General features: G+C 41.6%; 2 protein-coding genes across 3 annotated transcripts; one reads left to right on the top strand and one right to left on the bottom strand.

The window, feature by feature from the left end:
- Positions 1-1,100: 1,100 nt before the first annotated feature.
- gys2 (glycogen synthase 2) lies at positions 1,101-12,899 on the top strand. 2 transcript variants are annotated; one of them, XM_020452326.2, is made up of 16 exons: positions 1,101-1,433; positions 5,007-5,188; positions 5,564-5,755; positions 5,994-6,179; positions 6,763-6,907; positions 7,135-7,252; positions 7,358-7,478; positions 7,569-7,675; positions 7,885-7,944; positions 8,278-8,356; positions 9,527-9,640; positions 10,639-10,765; positions 10,923-11,018; positions 11,265-11,428; positions 11,757-11,842; positions 12,165-12,899. In XM_020452326.2, the coding sequence occupies exons 1-16, from the start codon at positions 1,313-1,315 to the stop codon at positions 12,544-12,546; spliced, it is 2,280 nt and encodes a 759-aa protein (XP_020307915.1). In that variant the 5' UTR covers positions 1,101-1,312; the 3' UTR covers positions 12,547-12,899. The 2 variants fall into 2 exon arrangements, with proteins under 2 accessions (XP_020307915.1, XP_020307916.1); XM_020452327.2 differs by having other exon boundaries at positions 1,111-1,433; positions 11,757-11,837.
- A 199-nt stretch (positions 12,900-13,098) lies between these two features.
- Positions 13,099-14,299, bottom strand: spx (spexin hormone). The gene is made up of 4 exons (XM_031798277.1): positions 14,061-14,299; positions 13,757-13,895; positions 13,401-13,463; positions 13,099-13,223 (listed from the first exon to the last, which is right to left on the bottom strand). Exons 1-4 carry the CDS (start codon positions 14,064-14,066, stop codon positions 13,099-13,101), a joined length of 333 nt encoding a protein of 110 aa, XP_031654137.1. The 5' UTR covers positions 14,067-14,299.
- Positions 14,300-20,087: the final 5,788 nt, after the last annotated feature.

Here is a 20,087-nt window from a genome sequence, read left to right on the forward strand (position 1 = left end):
GTGCCAAGTGTTTGCATAGCCAATACAACATATAGGGCCTATTTCTGCGAATGAATCGAGATTATTTGCTGAGAAACTATGCCATATACCACCAATAGGCTTACCTATAGGCTGAACCACCGATAGGCTAGGCAACATTGAGAAAAGGACTATACGCTTGAAAAGGCTACATGGACTGAACATGGATTAAGAGCGAGGTCAGGTTTCAATGTGTGGATACACACTACACAGCCCTCACATTTGGCTGTCATTGAATGAGGAGGAGCAAAGTTCAAGCGAACGTTGCGTCACGTACAGCCTGCCTCGTCATCATCAGCGGAAATGAACTATAGGCGACCCAGGTTTTGTTTTTGGCGCAATTACTGTTTTTTTCCCTAACTTAAATTATTGTTTCAAAACAAAAGTGTGATTTGTGTAATTATTTAGGCTACTGTAATTAATGTCGAGGTCCCTCAATTGCAGACATATGATGTCCATGATAATAAAACTCCAGTAAGCCTAATATAGTCTACAGCGCTAAATAAGGAGGAAACTATAGCCCTATAAATAGTAGGGACAAATTCATGATATAAATAATAAACATTTACATTTTGATATAAAAAATACAATATCCAAATGTGAATGAGTATTTTTAATATCAGGAATCTGGTGTACTGTTTAAGGCTAGGGAAACCACAGAATAATGACTGTAGGATCTTCAGGATCTGTAGGATCTTCATTCGATCACTCTTTTGTTGCTGAGAATTGTCCTGCACAGCAGGAAATGCAAACTTGTAGTGTATTTGAGTTTTAAAAGTACTTCTAAAGTTGGTCATTTCCAGTAATGAAGAATATATCAACCCCTATAAACATCAATGAATTATAATCCACATAATAATTAATATTTCCTGTTGCTGCAGGATTATTGTCCGGCTGTAGCAAACTGGCTCAAATTAAGATCCTACATCTTTATATTCTCCACTTTGGCTCACTATTGGCTTTGTCAAAACATTACTCTTGATATCTGTGTGTGGACTTCAGTCCTGTACATGCAGCCAGGGAATGTTGACTTTCTGTTCAAAGACGAGGGTCGGGGATTCAATCACAAAAAGTAGGCGGGCTGAACAGTGGACTGCTAGGAGTGACGAACTGGGACAATGTATGTGTGTTGTATCCTCTTCTGAGTCCATGTGAACACCAGTGGGATATTCGGGTGTGAGAAGATAGACAGTTTACAGTTGAACCTACAGAGGAGAGGACCAACAACAACTGAGAGAGCATCAGTGGCACTTACCTTTTCTTCACTTCAAAAACTCTACCTGTTGACAGTAACATGCCCCTGACCCGTTCCTTGTCCATGACGTCACTGAGCGGTCTGCCTCTGTGGGATGAGGAAGATCTACCTGTAGACGACCTGCTGCTGTTTGAGGTTGCCTGGGAGGTCACTAATAAAGGTTAGTATGACCTGACCGAGAAGGATTTGCATGGAGACAGACAATTCACTGTGAAGTCTCTTCCAATGGTCTTGGTCCTTGGAGTATAACAGTTTTGTGTCCCTTCTCAGTAAATGTAATAGTGACAATGGATGCAATGTTGTATGCATCATACAGATGCCATTAATGACCTTGCAATTTTAATAGTCCATCATCTATTTTAGGCAGTGTTACTACTTTTGTGTAAAGATGGATTGCGGTGGAGTGTACAAGTATGGAGCAACTATTACAGAGTTCATGACCCCTGGACTATTGGTCCAGAGTGGTCAGATATAGGATACTATCATGATTGAGAGGATCCTCTTAAAATTCCTCTGGAGCTGTGACAGTTTAGCCTAATGCCAGTGTCACCTGTCATCTTCTATTTGCTAAATATGGTCATCTTTGAATCTTTGGCCCCAAAAGTGCAAATATTGAAATACAGTGAAAATACAGTGTGGAGAACATTAACTGTCTCAGTCTCACAGTCTGAACCTTTAAACATTCAATTCAAGATACATTCACAATCTCTGTCAAATACATATGTCTTAATGTTGTTTGTGTAAGAGTATGTGTGAACCATATGAACTATGGTTATATATACTATATGAACCTTAACCTTACTGGCAAATAAACGTGTGTTCCTAGACTGAACTAGACATGAACTAGACATTGGGACATGAGTCCCAATGATCATAAAAACATGATGTACTTTTTGTAGTATAGGGCTCTTCCTGGTACCTCTCTAGGTTTCTTCCTAGGTTCTGGCCTTTCTAGGGAGTTTTTCCTAGCCACCGTGCTTCTACACCTGCATTGCTTGCTGTTTGGGGTTTTAGGCTGGGTTTCTGTACAGCACTTTGTGACATCAGCTGATGTAAGAAGGGCTTTATAAATACATTTGATTGATTGATTGATTCAGTTTTGTGTACTGTACACGGACGGATCTGTTGTCTGAGTCAATCCTGTTGTTGTGAAGAGTTCAAAGGTTATCACTTATGCTGTGTTGGGAGTAGTGAACTTCTGTATATGTAGTTCAACCTACAAAGCTTATCACTAAGCTAAGGACTCAGGGACTAAACACATCCTGGACTTCCTGACGGGCTGCCCACAGGTGGTAAGGGTAGGCAACAACACATCTGCCACGCTGATCCTCAACATGGGGGCCCCCTCAGGGGTGCGTTCTTAATCGCCTCCTGTACTCCCTGTTCACCCACAACTGCATGGCCAGGCACGACTCCTCCAACACCATCCTTAAGTTTGCGGATGACACAACGGTGGTAGGCCTGATCACAGACAACGATGAGACGGCCTATAGGGAGAAGGTCAGAGACCTGGCTGTTTGGTACCAGGCCAACAACCTCTTCTTCAACGTGAGCAAGACAAAGGAGATGATCATACCCCCCCCCCCCCCCCCCCCGGAGCAGGTAGAGCTTCAAGTTCCTTGGTGTCCACATCACCAGCAAACTATCATGGTCCAAACACACCAAGAAAGCCATGAAGAGAACACAACAACACCCTTTCCCCCTCAGGAGAGGGCCTGGGTCCCCAGATTTGGCATGGGTCCCCAGACCCCCCCTCCCCCTTTCTTTTTACACTGCTGCTACTCACTGTTCATTATCTATGCATAGTCACTGTACAAATTACCTGGACTAACTTGTACCCCCCGCACGTTGACTCGGTACCGGTACCCCCTGTATGTAGCTTCATTATTGTTATTTTATTGTGTTACTTTTAAGTTTGGGGTCACTTAGAAATGTACTTGTATTGAAAGAAAAACACATTTTTTGTCCTTTAAAATAACATAACATTGATCAGAAATAGTGTAGACATTTTTCATGTTATAAATGACTATTGTAGCTGGAAACGGCTGATTTTTAATAGATAATAGACATAGATGGAATATCTACAGAGTTCCTCTGTCCAGTGTCTGTGTTCTTTTGTCCATCTTAATCTTTTATTTTTATTGGCCAGTCTGAGATATGGCTTTTTCTTTGCAACTCTGCCTAGAAGGCCAGCATCCCGGAGTCACCTCTTCACTGTTGACGTTGAGACTGGTGTTTTTCTGGTACTATTTAATGAAGCTGCCAGTTGAGGACTTATGAGGCGTCTGTTTCTCAAAATAGACACTAATGTACTTGTCCTCTTGCTCAGTTGTGCACCGAGGTCTCCCACTCCTCTTTCTATTCTGGTTAAAGCCAGTTTGCACTGTTCTGTGAAGCCAGTATTACACAGAATTGTACGAGATCTTCAGTTTCTTGGCAATTTCTCGCATCGAATAGCCTTCATTTCTCAGAACAAGAATAGATTGACAAGTTTCAGAAGAAAGTTATTTGTTGCTGGCCATTTTGAGCCTGTAATCGAACCCACAAATGCTGATGCTGCAGACTAGACTAAAGAAGGCCAGTTTTATGGCTTCTTTAATCAGACCAACAGTTTTCAGCTGTGCTAACATAATTGCAAAAGGGTTTTCTAATGATCAATTAGTCTTTTAAAATGATAAACTTGGATTAGCTACACAACGTGCCATTGAAACACAGGAGTGATGGTTGCTGATAATGGGCCTCTGTACCCCTATGTAGATATTCCATTAAAAACCAGCTGTTTCCAGCTACAGTACTAATTTACAACATGAACAATGTCTACACTGTATTTATGATAAATTTGATGTTATTTTAATGGACAAAAAATGTGATTTTCTTTAAAAAACAAGGACATTTCTAAGTGACCCCAAACTTTTGAAGGTAGTGTATATTTTTTATTTTAGTTTGTTTAGTAAATATTCTCTTATCTCTATTTTCTGAAAACTGGGTAAGATCTACACCTTTTGTATTCGGCGCATGTGACAAATAACATTTGATTTGATTTGAATTTAACTACATTTTGCAGTAGCTTGGTGGTAGTTGAGCTGAATTCAAATCTTGGTTGTGTTTTCTTAGGTAGGCAAGAATTTAGTTAATTTTTCAGCATCAGACCTGCCTAACTGTTACTTGAAACAATGTTTTTGTATTTAGTAGGCTAAATTACACGTTCTGTTTACATATGACCCCAAAGTGATCTGTTATTGCAATTTGTAGTCTATGACATTTCAGATGAGGTTTGAACGTAAGGGACTAAGCTTAAGGGTAGCTTTAGTCTAGCTTAACTTCTTCCAGATTGAAGTAATTAGTAGCTTGGTCAACTATATTTGAAGAGTAGCATCCCCAACACTGTTTATCAGGTATGCTGAGTAAATTTATTTGGCAATTAGGGAAGTGTCTTATACGCCCACAGTATGACGGTGTGCAAACGTAATACTGTGGTTTGTGATTGTTGAGGGTTCCCTTCACAAATATTTGACAACTGTAGCTTATCTTCTATTATTATTTATATTTATAATTTATGTCATGGCCTTGTTTTTGTTAATTCCAGTGTATCTTAGACGATTAATCATGCAAAACACACAATATCATGCAGAATTACATCTTCATATGTGGACACACCTCCCCTTACGGTTGACATAACATGTCACAGGTTAGAAAGTTTGAATCTCATGTATATTATATATATTTCCTCCAGTGGGTGGGATCTACACAGTTATCCAGACCAAGGCCAAGATAACAGTGGACGAATGGGGGGAGAACTTATTCATGATGGGGCCGTACTACGAACACAACTTTAACACCCAGGTGGAGCAGTGTGAGCCCCCCAACCCAGCCATCAAGAAAGCCATGGGCGCCCTCATTGACAACGGCTGCCTGGTACTACAGACTTACTCTATTCTATTATTTTCAATTATATTCTATGGCTGTGACATGCAAGTAGATAATAGTAGTACTGTAGTAGTACTTTCTGGCCAGAAGAGGGCAGACACGCACATCTACAGAAGTAGGCCTAGACTATTGGTGCCAATCGAGTTAGATAGAGACGATGAATCCACAAGATGGCAGACAAACTCCATCTCCAGGCTCAGAAACAAACAAATACATCAGCAGCTTCAGAAACGATTATTTTGTAGTATTTCAGCTTTGCCCCATGTGTTTGATACTGTGATTGTGGGTCTCGTGTTGATTGGTGCTGTCTTGTAGAACCACACATATCTTTCCCTTGTGTCGGGGTTATACTGTATGTGTTAGGTGTACTTTGGGCGCTGGCTGATTGAGGGCAGTCCCTATGTGATCCTATTTGACACGGGGTCAGCAGCCTGGAACCTGGACCGATGGAAGGGGGATCTGTGGGACACCTGTGGTATCGGCCTGCCCGCCCATGACAGAGAGGCCAACGACTCACTCCTCTTTGGATCCATGGTTGCCTGGTTCTTTAAAGAGGTAATTTGTCAGGTTGTTAAGGATGCTTTGAAAAATCCTCTGAAAGAGGTTTAAAGATTGGTGTATCGTTTTTTTTTTTTTTAAGTCAAGAATATCTGCTTGATGTGAATACCTTAATGTCAGTTACCTTTGAAAATAAATGATACAGTAGCCTACTTCTTTTTATCCAATACATATTCACCCTCTTGGGTAATATGAGATTTCAGAACTAATTATCAGCAATTGCCTTCATTCCTAGTTAACCGACGAGCTTGGAGACTCGCCTAATGTCCTCGCCCATTTCCATGAGTGGCAGGTCGGGGCAGGACTTATTCTCTGTCGCTCACGGAAGATTCCCTTGGCAACCATTTTCACAACCCATGCCACTCTGTTGGGAAGATACATCTGTGCCGGAAATGTTGACTTCTACAACAACCTGGACAAGGTAAAGAGGCTGCACACGCACGCACACACAAGGTTTTGTTATTCAAATTCCTCACAAACTTTGACAATGGTGAGGTAATAATACATTAAGCGTCGTTAAGAGTTAGTTTGAGTTTAGTTTCTCATAGTATCTTCCCTGTGGGTATCAGTGAGCTATGGGTTTGTGTTGTGTTCACGCTGGTGTAGGGTATTGTAATTGGCCCTCAGGCTAAGTGTAAAAAGGTCATTGTGGACCTAAAGGTTATTCACTGGGCAGACAGGGTAATTGACAGCTGCTTCTCCTTATGGAGAGGAAGAGGAAGCTTCCTCATCACTGGCAGACAGAAGACTCAAGGGTGATCTTACTTCAAACATTTGTCAAACTGTTTGATTGACAGATACCCAACAATCTCGAAATGAACCCCATAGCCCCAATAATAGTTATTGTAGATCTCAACATTTGAAAAAGTTGTGTTCACAGGTTTCATTCACTATTCATCTAATATTTACTTAGAATGTGCATGACAATATATCATTACACACCAGTGATCTCTTAACAATGACCTATTAATGACTCTTGTGTTGATTTCTGATGCCCCTGTCAGTTCAACATAGACCAAGAGGCTGGTGAGAGGCAGATCTACCATCGCTACTGTCTTGAGAGAGCTGCTGTCCACTGTGCCCATGTCTTTACAACTGTATCCCAGATCACTGCTGTAGAGGCTAACCACATGCTGCACAGGAAACCAGGTGAGGGGGCCAGGGTCCTGTACATTACGGATCACCGTACCAAAACCTTTTCGAAATGGAGGAGGTACTACCTGAAATTGTCAATTTATGTCCAATAAGAATGCTCTTTTCACGTTTAAAAAATGTTTTCTCCTGTTTCACTCTATTTCCTCATATTGAACAAAAAGTGACAGAGCAGGGATATTTGATGTTGACGTAAGCTGGGTTTCTCTCTATCTACTGTACAGATGTGGTGACTCCAAACGGATTGAACATCAAGAAGTTCTCAGCCATGCACGAGTTCCAGAACCTTCACTCCACTAATAAGGGTCAGATTCAGGAATTCATCAGGGGACACTTCTATGGGTAAAACTTAAGTCTTTATTATGTTTTCAAGTTTGTTATCCAATACACTGCTAACTATATCACTATTGCCCGTTGTAAAACTATCATCCCTGGTTTGTTTGTCAGTCATCTGGACTTCAATCTGGAGAAAACTCTCTTCTTCTTTATTGCTGGACGATATGAGTTCTCTAACAAGGGAGTTGACATCTTCCTGGAGTCACTGTCCAGGCTCAACTATCTGCTAAGGGTATGGGCCTCTAATCAATACTGCACATGTACTGGTCTCGCTCATAACAAAAGGACAGTTGGAGTTTATTTCATTCTTCTTCTCTCCCAGGTGCATAAGAACGACGTCACAGTGGTGGTGTTCTTCATCATGCCAGCCAAGACCAACAACTTTAACGTAGAGACGCTGAAGGGTCAGGCGGTGCGCAAACAGCTCTGGTACGTCTCTGCAACCCCCACGATGTTACACCTCACGGAGTTCTGCAAAAATGTATGCGATGTTAGCTCCAAACGTTTCACGGAAATACCATTCTAATTTGTAGTCTTCTTAGAATGTTGCCTTGGAACTCGTGTTGCCAACACGGTTCCCATGAACATGTTCAATCTTAAAACTGTTGGCTGATTATCTACGTGTCTCTCGCTGACAGGGACACTGCTCACACTGTGAAAGATAAGTTTGGCAAGAGGCTTTATGAGGCGTTGTTAAAGTAAGTCAATTTCAAAGTAAATAATAAATACAGAGTCTCTCTTCCACCAGTGCATTCACCAGACCTGTACGGTATGTCATATCAGTGTAACACTTCTCTATTTGACAACCCTGCCATTTAGCCAGGCAATCCTTGAGCAGGCTTTTGTTATGAATGAACTTAAACTTCACTTCAGTTCATTCATGCGGATGGTGTGTGACCTTTTGGGTCTTCCGTGTTACCAAAGTGTGGAACGAGCTTCCGTGTTAATGAAGGGCTTGTCCATGCGGGTTATAATGTGATTACTTGAGTGTTGCCTTTACTGACCTGCTGATGACCTCGTGGCGTCTTCAGAGGAGACATCCCTGATATGAACACCATCCTGGACAGAGACGACTTCACCATCATGAAGAGAGCCATCTATGCCACACAGGTAGGAGTTGAAGAGACAGATAATGTATGAAATATACTCCGGTAAATGTTATAGTGTATAATTGTTGTAAGATGTGCGTTATACACAGTATTAAAGCCATTAAGTGTTAGGTTGTTGAGAATGCTAACACTCTCCATATTGTAGATTGGGTCAGGTTTACATTATGATTAAAAGACCGGTGTATAGACATTTGTATGATAAACATCAAATAATACAGAGTTGGGGTGTGAGACAACCAGAGTTGTAGAAAGACAGAGACAACTGGACAACAAGGTAATATAGGGACGTATTGTACAGAGAATCCCTATATATTGTACACTGCTGTTTTATGAAAGGAGCAACTTAACATTGACGTGGTAAAATGGGCCTATAGGTTCGCCCTGTAAGGTGATCAATTCAGAATGGGACTGGGGGATTCCTGGTGCTAAAATCATGAATGAATGGTCCCTGCAGTTATACAGCCCAGCGTGAATTATTGAACCGCCATAACAGCAGGCCATGGGTCAATAGATTGGCTGGTGTTGCAGTATTTAATAGAAAAGTGCCAGTGAAAATGGTGTTGTCACTTAGATTTATTCATGTCACTTGTGTGCAGGCGTAAAATTACGAGCCGGGTGTTTGATGGGTGGACAGATTGTGGCCGTTGTTACTCTCGCTGCCATTTTTATTGACCCCGAGTCTCATTTGTGTTAGATGTACCAGTACAGAATGACTTGTCTGTCTCCACTTTTGCTGCATTCACTCTGTAGTTAGGGTGACGAATGTCTTTGTGTGTCCGGTAAGTTCTTACGCCTCAGAGCTGACGTGGCGGCCTGTTCACGTGTGACATGTTTTTAGCATTACTGTCTATTCAGCAACTCTTTTACATGCAAGTTTATATCTTCTGAGAGAAAGGCCTGTGTTTCTTTTGAGGGTAATCCCAGGAGAAGAGAATCATTACACAACATTAGGCCAAAGGATAGATATTCTTCTTCAGATCCATATTCCTGATGTCTACCCGTAAAGGTTATTAGTCACGGATCAGTGACTTATAGATGTTGACACGCGCCATGTTTACGGCTCAAGGCGCGTGCACAACGATGACGCTGTTACAACACGTGCACATGGGACTCACGTACACAGACACACACACACACACACACTGTACTCTGTCTGTCTCCCTCTCTGCAGAGACACACCCTTCCTCCAGTGACCACTCACAACATGCTGGATGACACCTCCGACCCCATCCTGGCCAACGTGAGACGCATCGGCCTCTTCAACGCTCGCACTGACCGAGTCAAGGTCTGCAGGATGTTCGTCTGATGTCCGTGTTCGATAGTGTTTTGCCTCGTTTATATGTGTTAAACCAGTTGAAGCGCTGTCTGGAAAAAGCCTGGCTGCTGAGACATTTACAACATAAAAGACCCCATAAAGACTCATACGTGTTTATGATAAGTAATGTACGTACTATCAGAGTATTCTTTATTCCGTTAGAGTAGTGGTTCCACAACTGTGGGTCGCGGGAGGACATTAGTTGTTCTATTTATTTTTAGAGATACATTTTCCGAATAGAAAAAACTTTTTCATTAAACTTAAATAGCTTAAAACCAAACAGAAAGTAGGTAGAGAAGATAACGGACCTATACGTTTTTCTATAATAACTTATCATTTCTTTGAATTTACCATCAACAAAATAAAAGCTAGACAACCAGGACCACATTGATATTGTTATAATGTTTGAGCATAACAACACAACATTAGCCATGTCAAAATGCATAGAATTGTAGGAAATTAGCTTAAGAACAGCAAAATGTTCTCTAAGCTCCATGGAAAAATGTATAGGATTTCAGGAAATTGGCTTTAAAATTGCAACATTTTCTTTCAGCTCCATGGCAGGATGTGTGGAATTGCAGGAGATTAGTTTTGAAACTGCAACATTTCATCTCTGCTGCCACGATAATATGTTTTACTTATTCTTTGGTCTGTGTTTTTTTCACCACACAACACTTATGGTTGTGGCTCAAAAGAAACCTTCATTGGTGGGTCATGAAGCAAAACAGTTTAGGAGCCCCTGTATATTCTATTTAGCAGATGCTTTTATCCTCAGCAAATTGCAGCTATAGATTTGACATACAGTACAGTTGGTTCTGGGAATTGAACCCACTACCCTAGTGTCGCAAACACCACGCTCTACCAACTGAGCTACAGCGGACCCTCAGAGCATACAGTACAGCCAGCATTATGCTGATCTCTATATTTTGTTCTAAATGGTACTAACAGACGTTTCCTGATACTCTCAGATAGTGTTCCACCCAGAGTTCCTGTCGTCCACCAGTCCCCTGCTTCCTATGGACTATGAGGAGTTTGTACGAGGTTGTCACCTGGGGGTCTTCCCTTCTTACTACGAGCCCTGGGGATACACACCAGGTGACCTGTCACACTTAAACAGCCTGCAAACATAAACTCCATCACTTTGGTTTTCTCTGGCTAATGTTTCTATCATTGTTTTTGTGTGTTCCTTCATGTGCGCGGAGAATTGTATGATGTGTGGGTGCACTATTATGTTGTTGCTATTGTTCCCCAGGTGAGTGTACTGTGATGGGGATACCCAGTGTGACCACCAACCTGTCTGGCTTCGGCTGCTTCATGGAGGAACATGTGTCAGACCCCACAGCATACGGTATGTACGTGCATATAGACCTCTTCACTTTCATCACCAAATCAGTGCATAGTTTGATTGACCTCTTATGGAAGAGGTCTGATATATTTTGGGAGTGCCCCAAAACCAGAATAACAATTTTTATCAGTGAAATACAAGCCCCTACTTCCTATCAGTCAGCAGTTTAGAATAAATACTCTATTTATATTAGAATGGAATACTTTATTCCTGCGTCTCAGTGGTCCTTTCCTGTCCCGCTCCTCTCAGGGATCTACATAGTGGACCGGCGGTTCCGTTCGGCAGATGACTCGTGTAACCAGCTGACCCAGTTCATGTTCGGGTTCTGCCAGCAGTCCAGACGACAGCGCATCATCCAGAGGAACCGCACAGAGAGACTGTCGGACCTGCTGGACTGGAGGTACCTGGGACGGGTGAGTCCCTATAGGTTCATGTCCCTGTTTACCTAATGGTTGGAAAGGCAAGTGGATCTCACAATGCAACAAAGTTTAGAAAACAAAATACTAGGACCACCATCACACCACACTGAGAGTAATTCCACTGAATTGCGTGCTTTTGGTGCTAACTTCATTGCTGTTATTTGTACAATTTACTTTTTGTAACATATAATGTAAACAATGTCCCTTCTCTCCTCTGATAACTATTTTATTGTTCCTCCTTCAGACTAGTTCAGTTGATTTGTGATTGGGTCAGTTGTGTTTTACTTGTGGTTCAATTGATTCAGTTGATTTATGTTTGCAGTTCTACATGCACGCCCGGAGCCTGGCTCTCCGCAGGGCTTTCCCTGACAAGTTCAAGATGGAGCCGCTGGCCCCGCCACAGGTGAGGTACGGAGGAGAGTTTGTCTTCCTCTGACTCTATTGATGGACACTATAGATGCCTCAGAGACCCAGAGTTCATCCATTCCCTTCACTTTAATTGACAACCTAACATTTTAGTAAATGACAAGACATGATTTTGTATTTGTGCAATCTGTTACTACTGTTCTCTAAGCACTGTCCTCTTAAGTAAAACAATCTCTCCCTGTCTCTCTCTCTCTCTGCTCATTTGTTCATGGCTTGTAATGTTGTATGTATTGTACAGACGTGAATAACTTGTCTCTCCTCTCTCTCTCGCTCTCTCTCTCTCGCTCTCGCTCTCTGTCCTCAGACAGAGGGATTCCGTTACCCCCGCCCCGGCTCTGTGCCCCCCTCCCCCTCGGCGTCGGTGCACTCCACGCCCCACCACAGTGATGAGGAGGATGATGAAGAGCCGTATGATGAAGATAAGGAGGCGGAGAGGGACAGGCAGAACATCAAAGCCCCATTCACTCTGGGTGCCACGCCCGAGGGCAAGAAGACACACCCAGGAGAGTCTGCCAACTGAGAGATCTCTCGCTACGAGCCTGGGATGGCCAACCCTGGTCCTTGAGAGCTGCAGTATGTGGAGGTTTTTGTTCGAGCCCAGAACGTACAACATTAGCTCTGTCTCAAGTAGCTGTTACACATACTACCTATGTATATTTTCTAAGAGAAAATGCCTATTCTTTTGATGCTAAAAGTCCCCTCACGCCCATAGGATATGAGACATGAATAGTTTAATCAATAGTTATATTTCAGGAATTGCATTGAGAGGTCTCTCGCTCTATAGCCTGGGATGGCCAAACCTAGTCCTGAACACATTACTTCTATGATCAGATATACCCTCAGACAAGTGTTGCTATGAATTTTAAATCATTTTATTCCACATTTTATTAAATAATACATTCAAACATTTTCAGTGTAGCCGTACTTAAGAGTCCAGTGTTTTTCTCACATCGCATTAAATATTCGACATCCAACAAGAGATCAACAGATGCAATAGATTAGAATGTTATCAACAATAATAAATACATTATGAAACGCATCAGAAGTACTCTCTTTTCCATGCCGGCAAGTCTTGAAAGTACAGTTGTTCAAGATTTTCTTCTCCTGAAACAAAAAAAGTCAACAGTGCAATTACCTTTATGGCCATGTCAAACCTATAACTTGGATGTAGTTGGGGGAAGCCGATGCCTGAATTAGCGCCTATTGAGGTGGTTTTCCTAGCTAGCTTGGATGTATCCTTAACCATTACTGTAGGTTCCAATATGACCCAACTCACTGTCCTCCTTGGCTTGCCGCAGGAAGTTGAGCAGGACTGTGGCTGCCTGGTTCACACTGAGTCTCTCTGTGTTTTGACTGCGAGTCTCTGGAAAAAGAGGATGTCATACAGAGTAATGACAGGTCAAAAGTAAAAGATGATGGTAAACATATCAAATCACCCTATTCCCCATACGGTGCACCACTTTACAGAGCCATACAGTAGAAGAGCCACACAAAAGAAGAATATGGGCATACCGCCCGAATACAAGCGTACTGTATTTACCTAAATGTAATGTGTCATATACGTCTCCTTCTTTTCTGTCCTCGCTGATGAACCGCCGTCCCTCTGTAATAGCAACATACACACAGTCACACACAGTTATGAAATACAATATATTTTAGTTGCATTCATAAATAAACGTACATAATGAGGAAAATAATAGGACAACTTCAGATTTAAATGATAATGTTCATCTCTTTACATTAAATATCATTATAGTTGTGCCTTAAAAAAAACAGCTAATAAATGCATATTATTTCCAATTATTCTCTGTGGAGGACATACATGCAGAAATACATTTAAAAGGTACGTCAAAGGAATGCAAAGTATGATTAGGCTAATATAGGTAGTAGACGTACGGGTGCCCTTGAGGTACAGCATTGCCTGAGGCGACCAATTTCTCCGCTGGAAACTGCCCTTCGGTGCGCTCCACGAATGGGAGACGAGCGTTGCCAGAAGTAAAAGAGCAAGTGCATAAACTGTAATAGACCTCACACCCTGAAACATGTAAACGTAGAGTTATGACGTATGAACAAGCGGACAATGTCAAACAAATATGCGCTCAAAATACATGACAAGAATGTAATCATTTACGTGCGCCATGCGCATGTCCATTCGTAAGTACCCAAAGATCAAAATGTACCTCCCTAATAGGCAACTTACTTTCATTGCGACGGAGGATATTAGATCCCTGTAACGCCGGTAGAGATCTGTTTCAAGTGGGAAAAGGGCAGAAGTTGTGTGCCTTGGCAAGTGCTATCCCTGTATTTATATTGGACGGGTGGGGGAGACCTCGTAGCCCACAGCGCAACACGTTAAGGATGTCAACAGCGATAGGTCATGTAAATTTGATGAAAGAGAGGTGGGCTCCAAGCTCAGAGAGGGAATGCAGAGAGGAACCAATCAATCACTTACTCACATTTTAATGTACACAATACACATTTTATGAATACAATTAGCTGCCAAAGGCAATCATGGATCTACAGTGCCTTCAGAAAGTATTCACACCCCTTGACTTTTTACACATTTTGTTGTGTTACAAGGTGGGATTAAAATGGATTTCATTGTCATTTTTTTGTCAATGATCTACACAAAATACTCGAATGTCATAGTAAAAAAATAAAATCTAAAGTTTGTAAAAAATGTATGAAAAATTAAAACGTCATATATCTTGATTACATAAGTATTCAACACCCTGAGTCACTACATGTTAGTTCAATACTTATTGTTAGTTCAATACTTAGTTCAATACTTATTGTTAGTTCAATACTTAGTTCAATACTTATTGTTAGTTCAATACTTAGTTCAATACTTATTGTTAGTTCAATACTTAGTTCAATACTTATTGTTAGTTCAATACTTAGTTCAATACTTATTGTTAGTTCAATACTTACAACATCTGCTAACCATGTGTATGTGACAAATAACATTTTATTGGATTTGATTTGTCACAAGGTAGTGGTGGTATAAAGAAGACCAAGTCCATATTATGGAAAAACAGCTCGAGAATCCATCATTACTTTAAGACATAAAGGTCAGTCAATCCAGAAAAAGTGCAGTCCCTATGATGAAACTGGCTCTCATGAGGACCACCACAGGAAATGAAGACCCAGAGTTACCTCTGCTGCATAGGATAAGTTCATTAGATTTAACTGTACCTCAGATTGCAGCCCAAATAAATGCTTCACAGAGTTCAAATAACAGACACATCATCTGTTCAGAGGAGACTGCGTGAATCAGGCCTTCATGGTCGAATTGCTACTAAAGGACACCATTAATAAGAAGAGACTTGCTTGAAACACGAGCAATGGACATTAGACCGGTGGAAATCTGTCCTTTGGTCTGATGAGTCCAAATTCTAGGTTTTTGGTTTCAACCGCCGTGTCTTTGTGAGACACAGAGTAGGTGAACGGATGATCTCTGCATGTGTCATTCCCACCGTGAAGCATGGAGTAGGAGGTGTGATGGTGTGAAGGTGCTTTGCTGGTGACACTGTCTGTGATTTATTTAGAATTCAAGGCACACTTAACCAGCATGGCTACCACAGCATTCTGTAGCGATACGCCATCCCATCTGGTTTGCGCTTAGTGGGACTATAATTTGTTTTGCAACAGGACAATGACCCAAAATACACTTCCAGGTTGTGTAAGGGCTATTTGATCAAGAATGAGAGTGATGGAGTTCTGCATCAGATGACCTGGCCTCCACAATCACCTGACCTCAACCCAATTGAGATGGTTTGGGATGAGTCAGACCGCAGAGTGAAGGAAAAGCATCCAACAAGTGCTCAGCATATGTGGGAACTCCTTTAAGACTGTTGGAAAAGCATTCCTCATGAAGCTGGTTGAGAGAATGACAAGAGTGTGCAAAGCTGTCATCAAGGCAAAGGGTGGCTACTTTGAAGAATCTCAAATATAAAATATATTTAGATTTGTTTAACACTTTTTTGGTTACTACATGATTTCATATGTGTTATTTCATGGTTTTGATGTCTTCACTATTATTCTACAATGTAGAGTAGGTGTATCCAAACTTTTGACTTTCCACTTTGACGTTATGGGGTATTGTTGTGACATTTTTTTTTTTTTAATTTAATCCCTTTTAAAATTTCGGCTGTAACAATTCAGGCTGTAACACAACCAAATGTGGAGAAATTCAGAGTGTGAGTACGTTCTGAAGGCACTGTATGAGGTCATCTTTGATCAAAAGTCAAGAAAGAAGCCATTTAATGCAAAATGCTGAGACACTATCAGTATTCTTACTGTTGTAAAAAATGAAAGTAATTGCTTTGGAAATATTGATATGTTTACTTCTTGTGCACTGAAGCGGTTCATGGATAGATAGCCTGGTCTTTTTTTATGAATGAACATCTGACAGTCTCCCAATGAATGTAGGAGTGTTTGATTGGGATAGACTCAGGGAAGCTGGGATTCTCATTGACATTACCATTAATTATTATATCTAGCCTTACTAAAACTAAAACTAAACAATTGAGAGTAGTAGGCCTAGCATATGGATACAATGTAATGTGTATGGAGACAAAGAATACATTATTCCAAAAGTTATTCATACATTAAGAATTAACAAAATAATAGTAGAGCCATCTGGACTTGCCTCGTTAAATACAAGTTAAATAAACATTTTTAAAAATGAAGGACTACAATCTTACATTTTCTGTGCATAAATGTTGAGACAAAAACAGGCCTGCCGTTATAATGTGACATAAAGTCCATTGATGTGAGTAGTGATGTCATGTTATTGACCCTGTGACCTGTGAGTCTATTACCATAGTGCAGGTATTCCCAAACTGGGGTACACATACCCCCAGGGGTACGTGCAATACCGTCGGGGGTACGCCAAATAAAAATGTGATTCCCGTAAAAATAAAAAAAATACCCTCTTTTTTTTTTATTCTTCAAATTTACAAACAGTACATTCATATTTCCCAAAGGGCTATACATTTAGGTGAGTTTTCTTTCTCACCTGAGTAGCCTCGTTTCACTGCCAAAAATAAAATGAAACCATCTAGTGTTCAGTGAAATAACAATACAATGTCAATACAAGGCAGCCTAGTCAAATAATTAACATCCAATCACATTAACCGTTACTTTCTCGCGGGAAACCTCAACTCTTGAGCAGACATTGCCTTCATCAAAGAACACTGTTTCATGACGCATCAGTGACATGGCAGGAGATGTTTTGAAACAATTACTGCTTCGCATACAAGCCAGTGAATATGCGTTACAGCTGGATGAGTCAACAGACGTGGCGGGCCTGGCACAGCTCCTGGTATATGTCCGTTACATTTATGGGGGGTCAATTAAGGAAGACATCCTCCTTTTGCAAACCACTGGAAACCAGGACAACATGAGAATATATTTTTAATGTACTGGACAGCTTTGTGACATCAAATGGACTTTGGTGGTCAAGATGTGTTGGTATCTGTACTGATGGCGCAAAAGCCGTGACAGGGAGACATAGTGGAGTGGGAATGCGTGTGCAAGCAGTTGCTCCCGACGCCACTTGGGTTCACTGCAGCATCCACCGAGAGGCTCTTGCTGCCAAGGGAATGCCGGACAGCTTGAAAGACGTTTTGGACACTACAGTGAAAATGGTTAACTTTGTTAAAGCAAGGCCCCTGAACTCTTGTGTATTTTCTGCATTATGCAATGATATGGGCTGTGACCATGTAACGCTTTTACAACAAACAGAAGTGCGCTGGTTATCAAGGGGAAAAGTATAGACAGGTTTTTTTATTTTATTAAGAGACTAAATCAAATCAAATCAAATGTATTTATATAGCCCTTCGTACATCAGCTGATATCTCAAAGTGCTGTACAGAAACCCAGCCTAAAACCCCAAACAGCAAGCAATGCAGGTGTAGAAGCACGACGCGCTTAAAGTTTTCTTTACTGACGATAATTTTTACTTGTTTGACCGCTTGCATGATGACGAGTTTCTCACACGACTGGCCTATCTGGGTGATGTTTTTTCTCGCCTGAATGATCTGAATCTAGGATTACAGGGACTCTCTGCAACTATATTCAATGTGCGGGATTTTTTTTTGGCTATGATTAAGAAGTTGGAGCTCTTCTCTGTCTGCATTACACAACACACAGGCCATTCCATCCTTGTATGATTATTTGTGTGCAAATGAACTCAATCTTACGGCCGATGTCAAATGTGATATAGTGAAGCATTTGGGTGTGCAATTATGCAGGTACTTTCCCGAAACGGATGACACAAACAACTGGATTCGTTATCCCTTTCATGCCCTGCTTCCAGTCCACTCTGAACAAGAGAGCCTCATCGAAATTGCAACAAGCGGTTCTGTGAAAATGTATTCTTTTTTTTGTTCAACCCAATTTCATGGTATCCAATTGGTAGTAGTTATAGTCTTGTCTCATCGCTGCAACTCCCGTACGGACACGGGAGAGGCGAAGGTCGAGAGCCATGCGTCCTCCGAAACACAACCCAACCAAGCTGCACTGCTACTTGACACAATGCCCATCCAACCCGGAAGCCAGCCGCACCAATGTGTCGGAGGAAACACCGTACACCTGGCGACCGTGTCAGCGTGCACTGCGCCCAGCCCACCACAGGAGTCGCTAGTGCGCGATGAGACAAGGATATCCCTGCAGGCCAAACCCTCCCCTAACCCGGACATCGCTGGGCCAATTGTGCGCTGCCCCATAGGTCTCCCGGTCGCGACCAGCTGCGACAGAGCCTGGACTCGAACCCAGAATCTCTAGTGGCACAGCTAGCACTGCACCCTGAAAATGTAATTTAATCAGAAGCCACTTCCAGATTTCTGGATAGGCTGTGCTCAGAGTTTCTTGCCTTGGCAAATCGCGCTGTTAAGACACTGATGCCCTTTGCAACCACGTACCTATGTGAGAGTGGATTCTCAGCCCTCACTAGCATGAAAACAAAAAACAGGCACAGACTGTGTGTGGAAAATTATTTAAGACTGAGACTCTCTCCAATACAACCCAACATTGCAGAGTTATGTGCATCCTTTCAAGCACACCCTTCTCATTAACCTGTGGTGAGTTATTCACAATTCTTGATGAACAAATAAGGTTTTATATGTAAGATGGCTAAATAAAGAGCAACATTATAGATTATTATTATTTGAACCCTGGTCCTATGACAAAAACTCACACTCATTCTTATGTTTAATAAATGTATCGTATAGTGTGGGTGTGGCAGGCTTTCAATGATGGCAAAAAACAACATATGAGAGTCCGCTGACCCTGGTGCTAGAGGGAGTACGCAGCTGGAGGTTGAATGTTTGAAGGGGTACGGGACTATAAATAGTTTGGGAACCACTGCCATAGTGTATGCAAGTGCCTTGTTTGGCATAGGTTATATAGACATGCTGAAATGCCTCTGGTCCAGCTCCAAGTTTATACTGGCCTCTACAGTGCATTTGGAAAGTATTCAGACTCCTTGACTTTTTCAACATTTTGTTACGTTACAGCCTTATTCTAAAATGGATTTAAAAAAAAATCCTCATCAATCTACACACAATACCCCATAATGACAAAGCGAAAACAAAACAGATTTTTAGAAATTTTAGCACATAAAAAAACAAACATAAATACCTTATTTACATAAGTATTTAGACCCTTTGCTATGAGACTCGAGATTGAGCTCAGGTGCATCCTGTTTTCAATGATCAGCCTTGAGATGTTTCTACAACTTGGTTGGAGTCCACCTGTGGTAAATTAAATTGATTGGATATGATTTAGAAAGGCACACACCTGTCTATTTAAGGTCCCACAGTTGACAGTGCATGTCAGAGCAAAAACCAAGCCATGAGGTTGAAGGAACTGTCCGTTGAGCTCCGAGGCAGCATTGTGTTGAGGCACAGATCTGGAGAAGGGTACCAAAAAATGTCTGCAGCATTGAAGGTCCCCAAGAACACTCCATCATTCTTAAATGGAAGAAGTTTGGAACCACCAAGACTCTTCCTAGAGCTGGCCGCCCAGCCTAAACTGAGTAATCGTTGGAGAAAGGCCTTGGTCAGGGAGGTGACCAAGAACCTGATGGTCACTTTGACAGAGCTCCAGAATTCCTCTGTGGAGGAACCATCTTTGCAGCACTCCATCAATCAGGCCTTTATGGTAAAGTGGCCACTCTTCAGTAAAAGGCAAATGACAGCCCGCTTGGAGTTTGCCAAAAGGC

This window comes from Oncorhynchus kisutch, linkage group LG19 (genome assembly GCF_002021735.2).
Source record: "Oncorhynchus kisutch isolate 150728-3 linkage group LG19, Okis_V2, whole genome shotgun sequence".
NCBI classification, from domain to species: Eukaryota; Metazoa; Chordata; class Actinopteri; order Salmoniformes; family Salmonidae; genus Oncorhynchus; species Oncorhynchus kisutch.

What these genes read in the sequence shown, in the direction of transcription:
- gys2 (XM_020452326.2), top strand. Translation starts at nt 1,313, where the DNA reads ATGCCCCTGACCCGTTCCTTGTCCATGACGTCACTGAGCGGTCTGCCT. An exon ending in GTCAGACCCCACAGCATACG is followed by an intron (nt 11,019 to 11,264) that starts GTATGTACGTGC and finishes CGCTCCTCTCAG; the next exon opens with GGATCTACATAGTGGACCGG. An exon ending in CTGGCCCCGCCACAGGTGAG is followed by an intron (nt 11,843 to 12,164) that starts GTACGGAGGAGA and finishes CTCTGTCCTCAG; the next exon opens with ACAGAGGGATTCCGTTACCC.
- spx (XM_031798277.1), bottom strand. An exon ending in GCTGTACCTCAAGGGCACCC is followed by an intron (nt 13,464 to 13,756) that starts GTACGTCTACTA and finishes TTGCTATTACAG; the next exon opens with AGGGACGGCGGTTCATCAGC. An exon ending in ATATGACACATTACATTTAG is followed by an intron (nt 13,224 to 13,400) that starts GTAAATACAGTA and finishes CTCTTTTTCCAG; the next exon opens with AGACTCGCAGTCAAAACACA.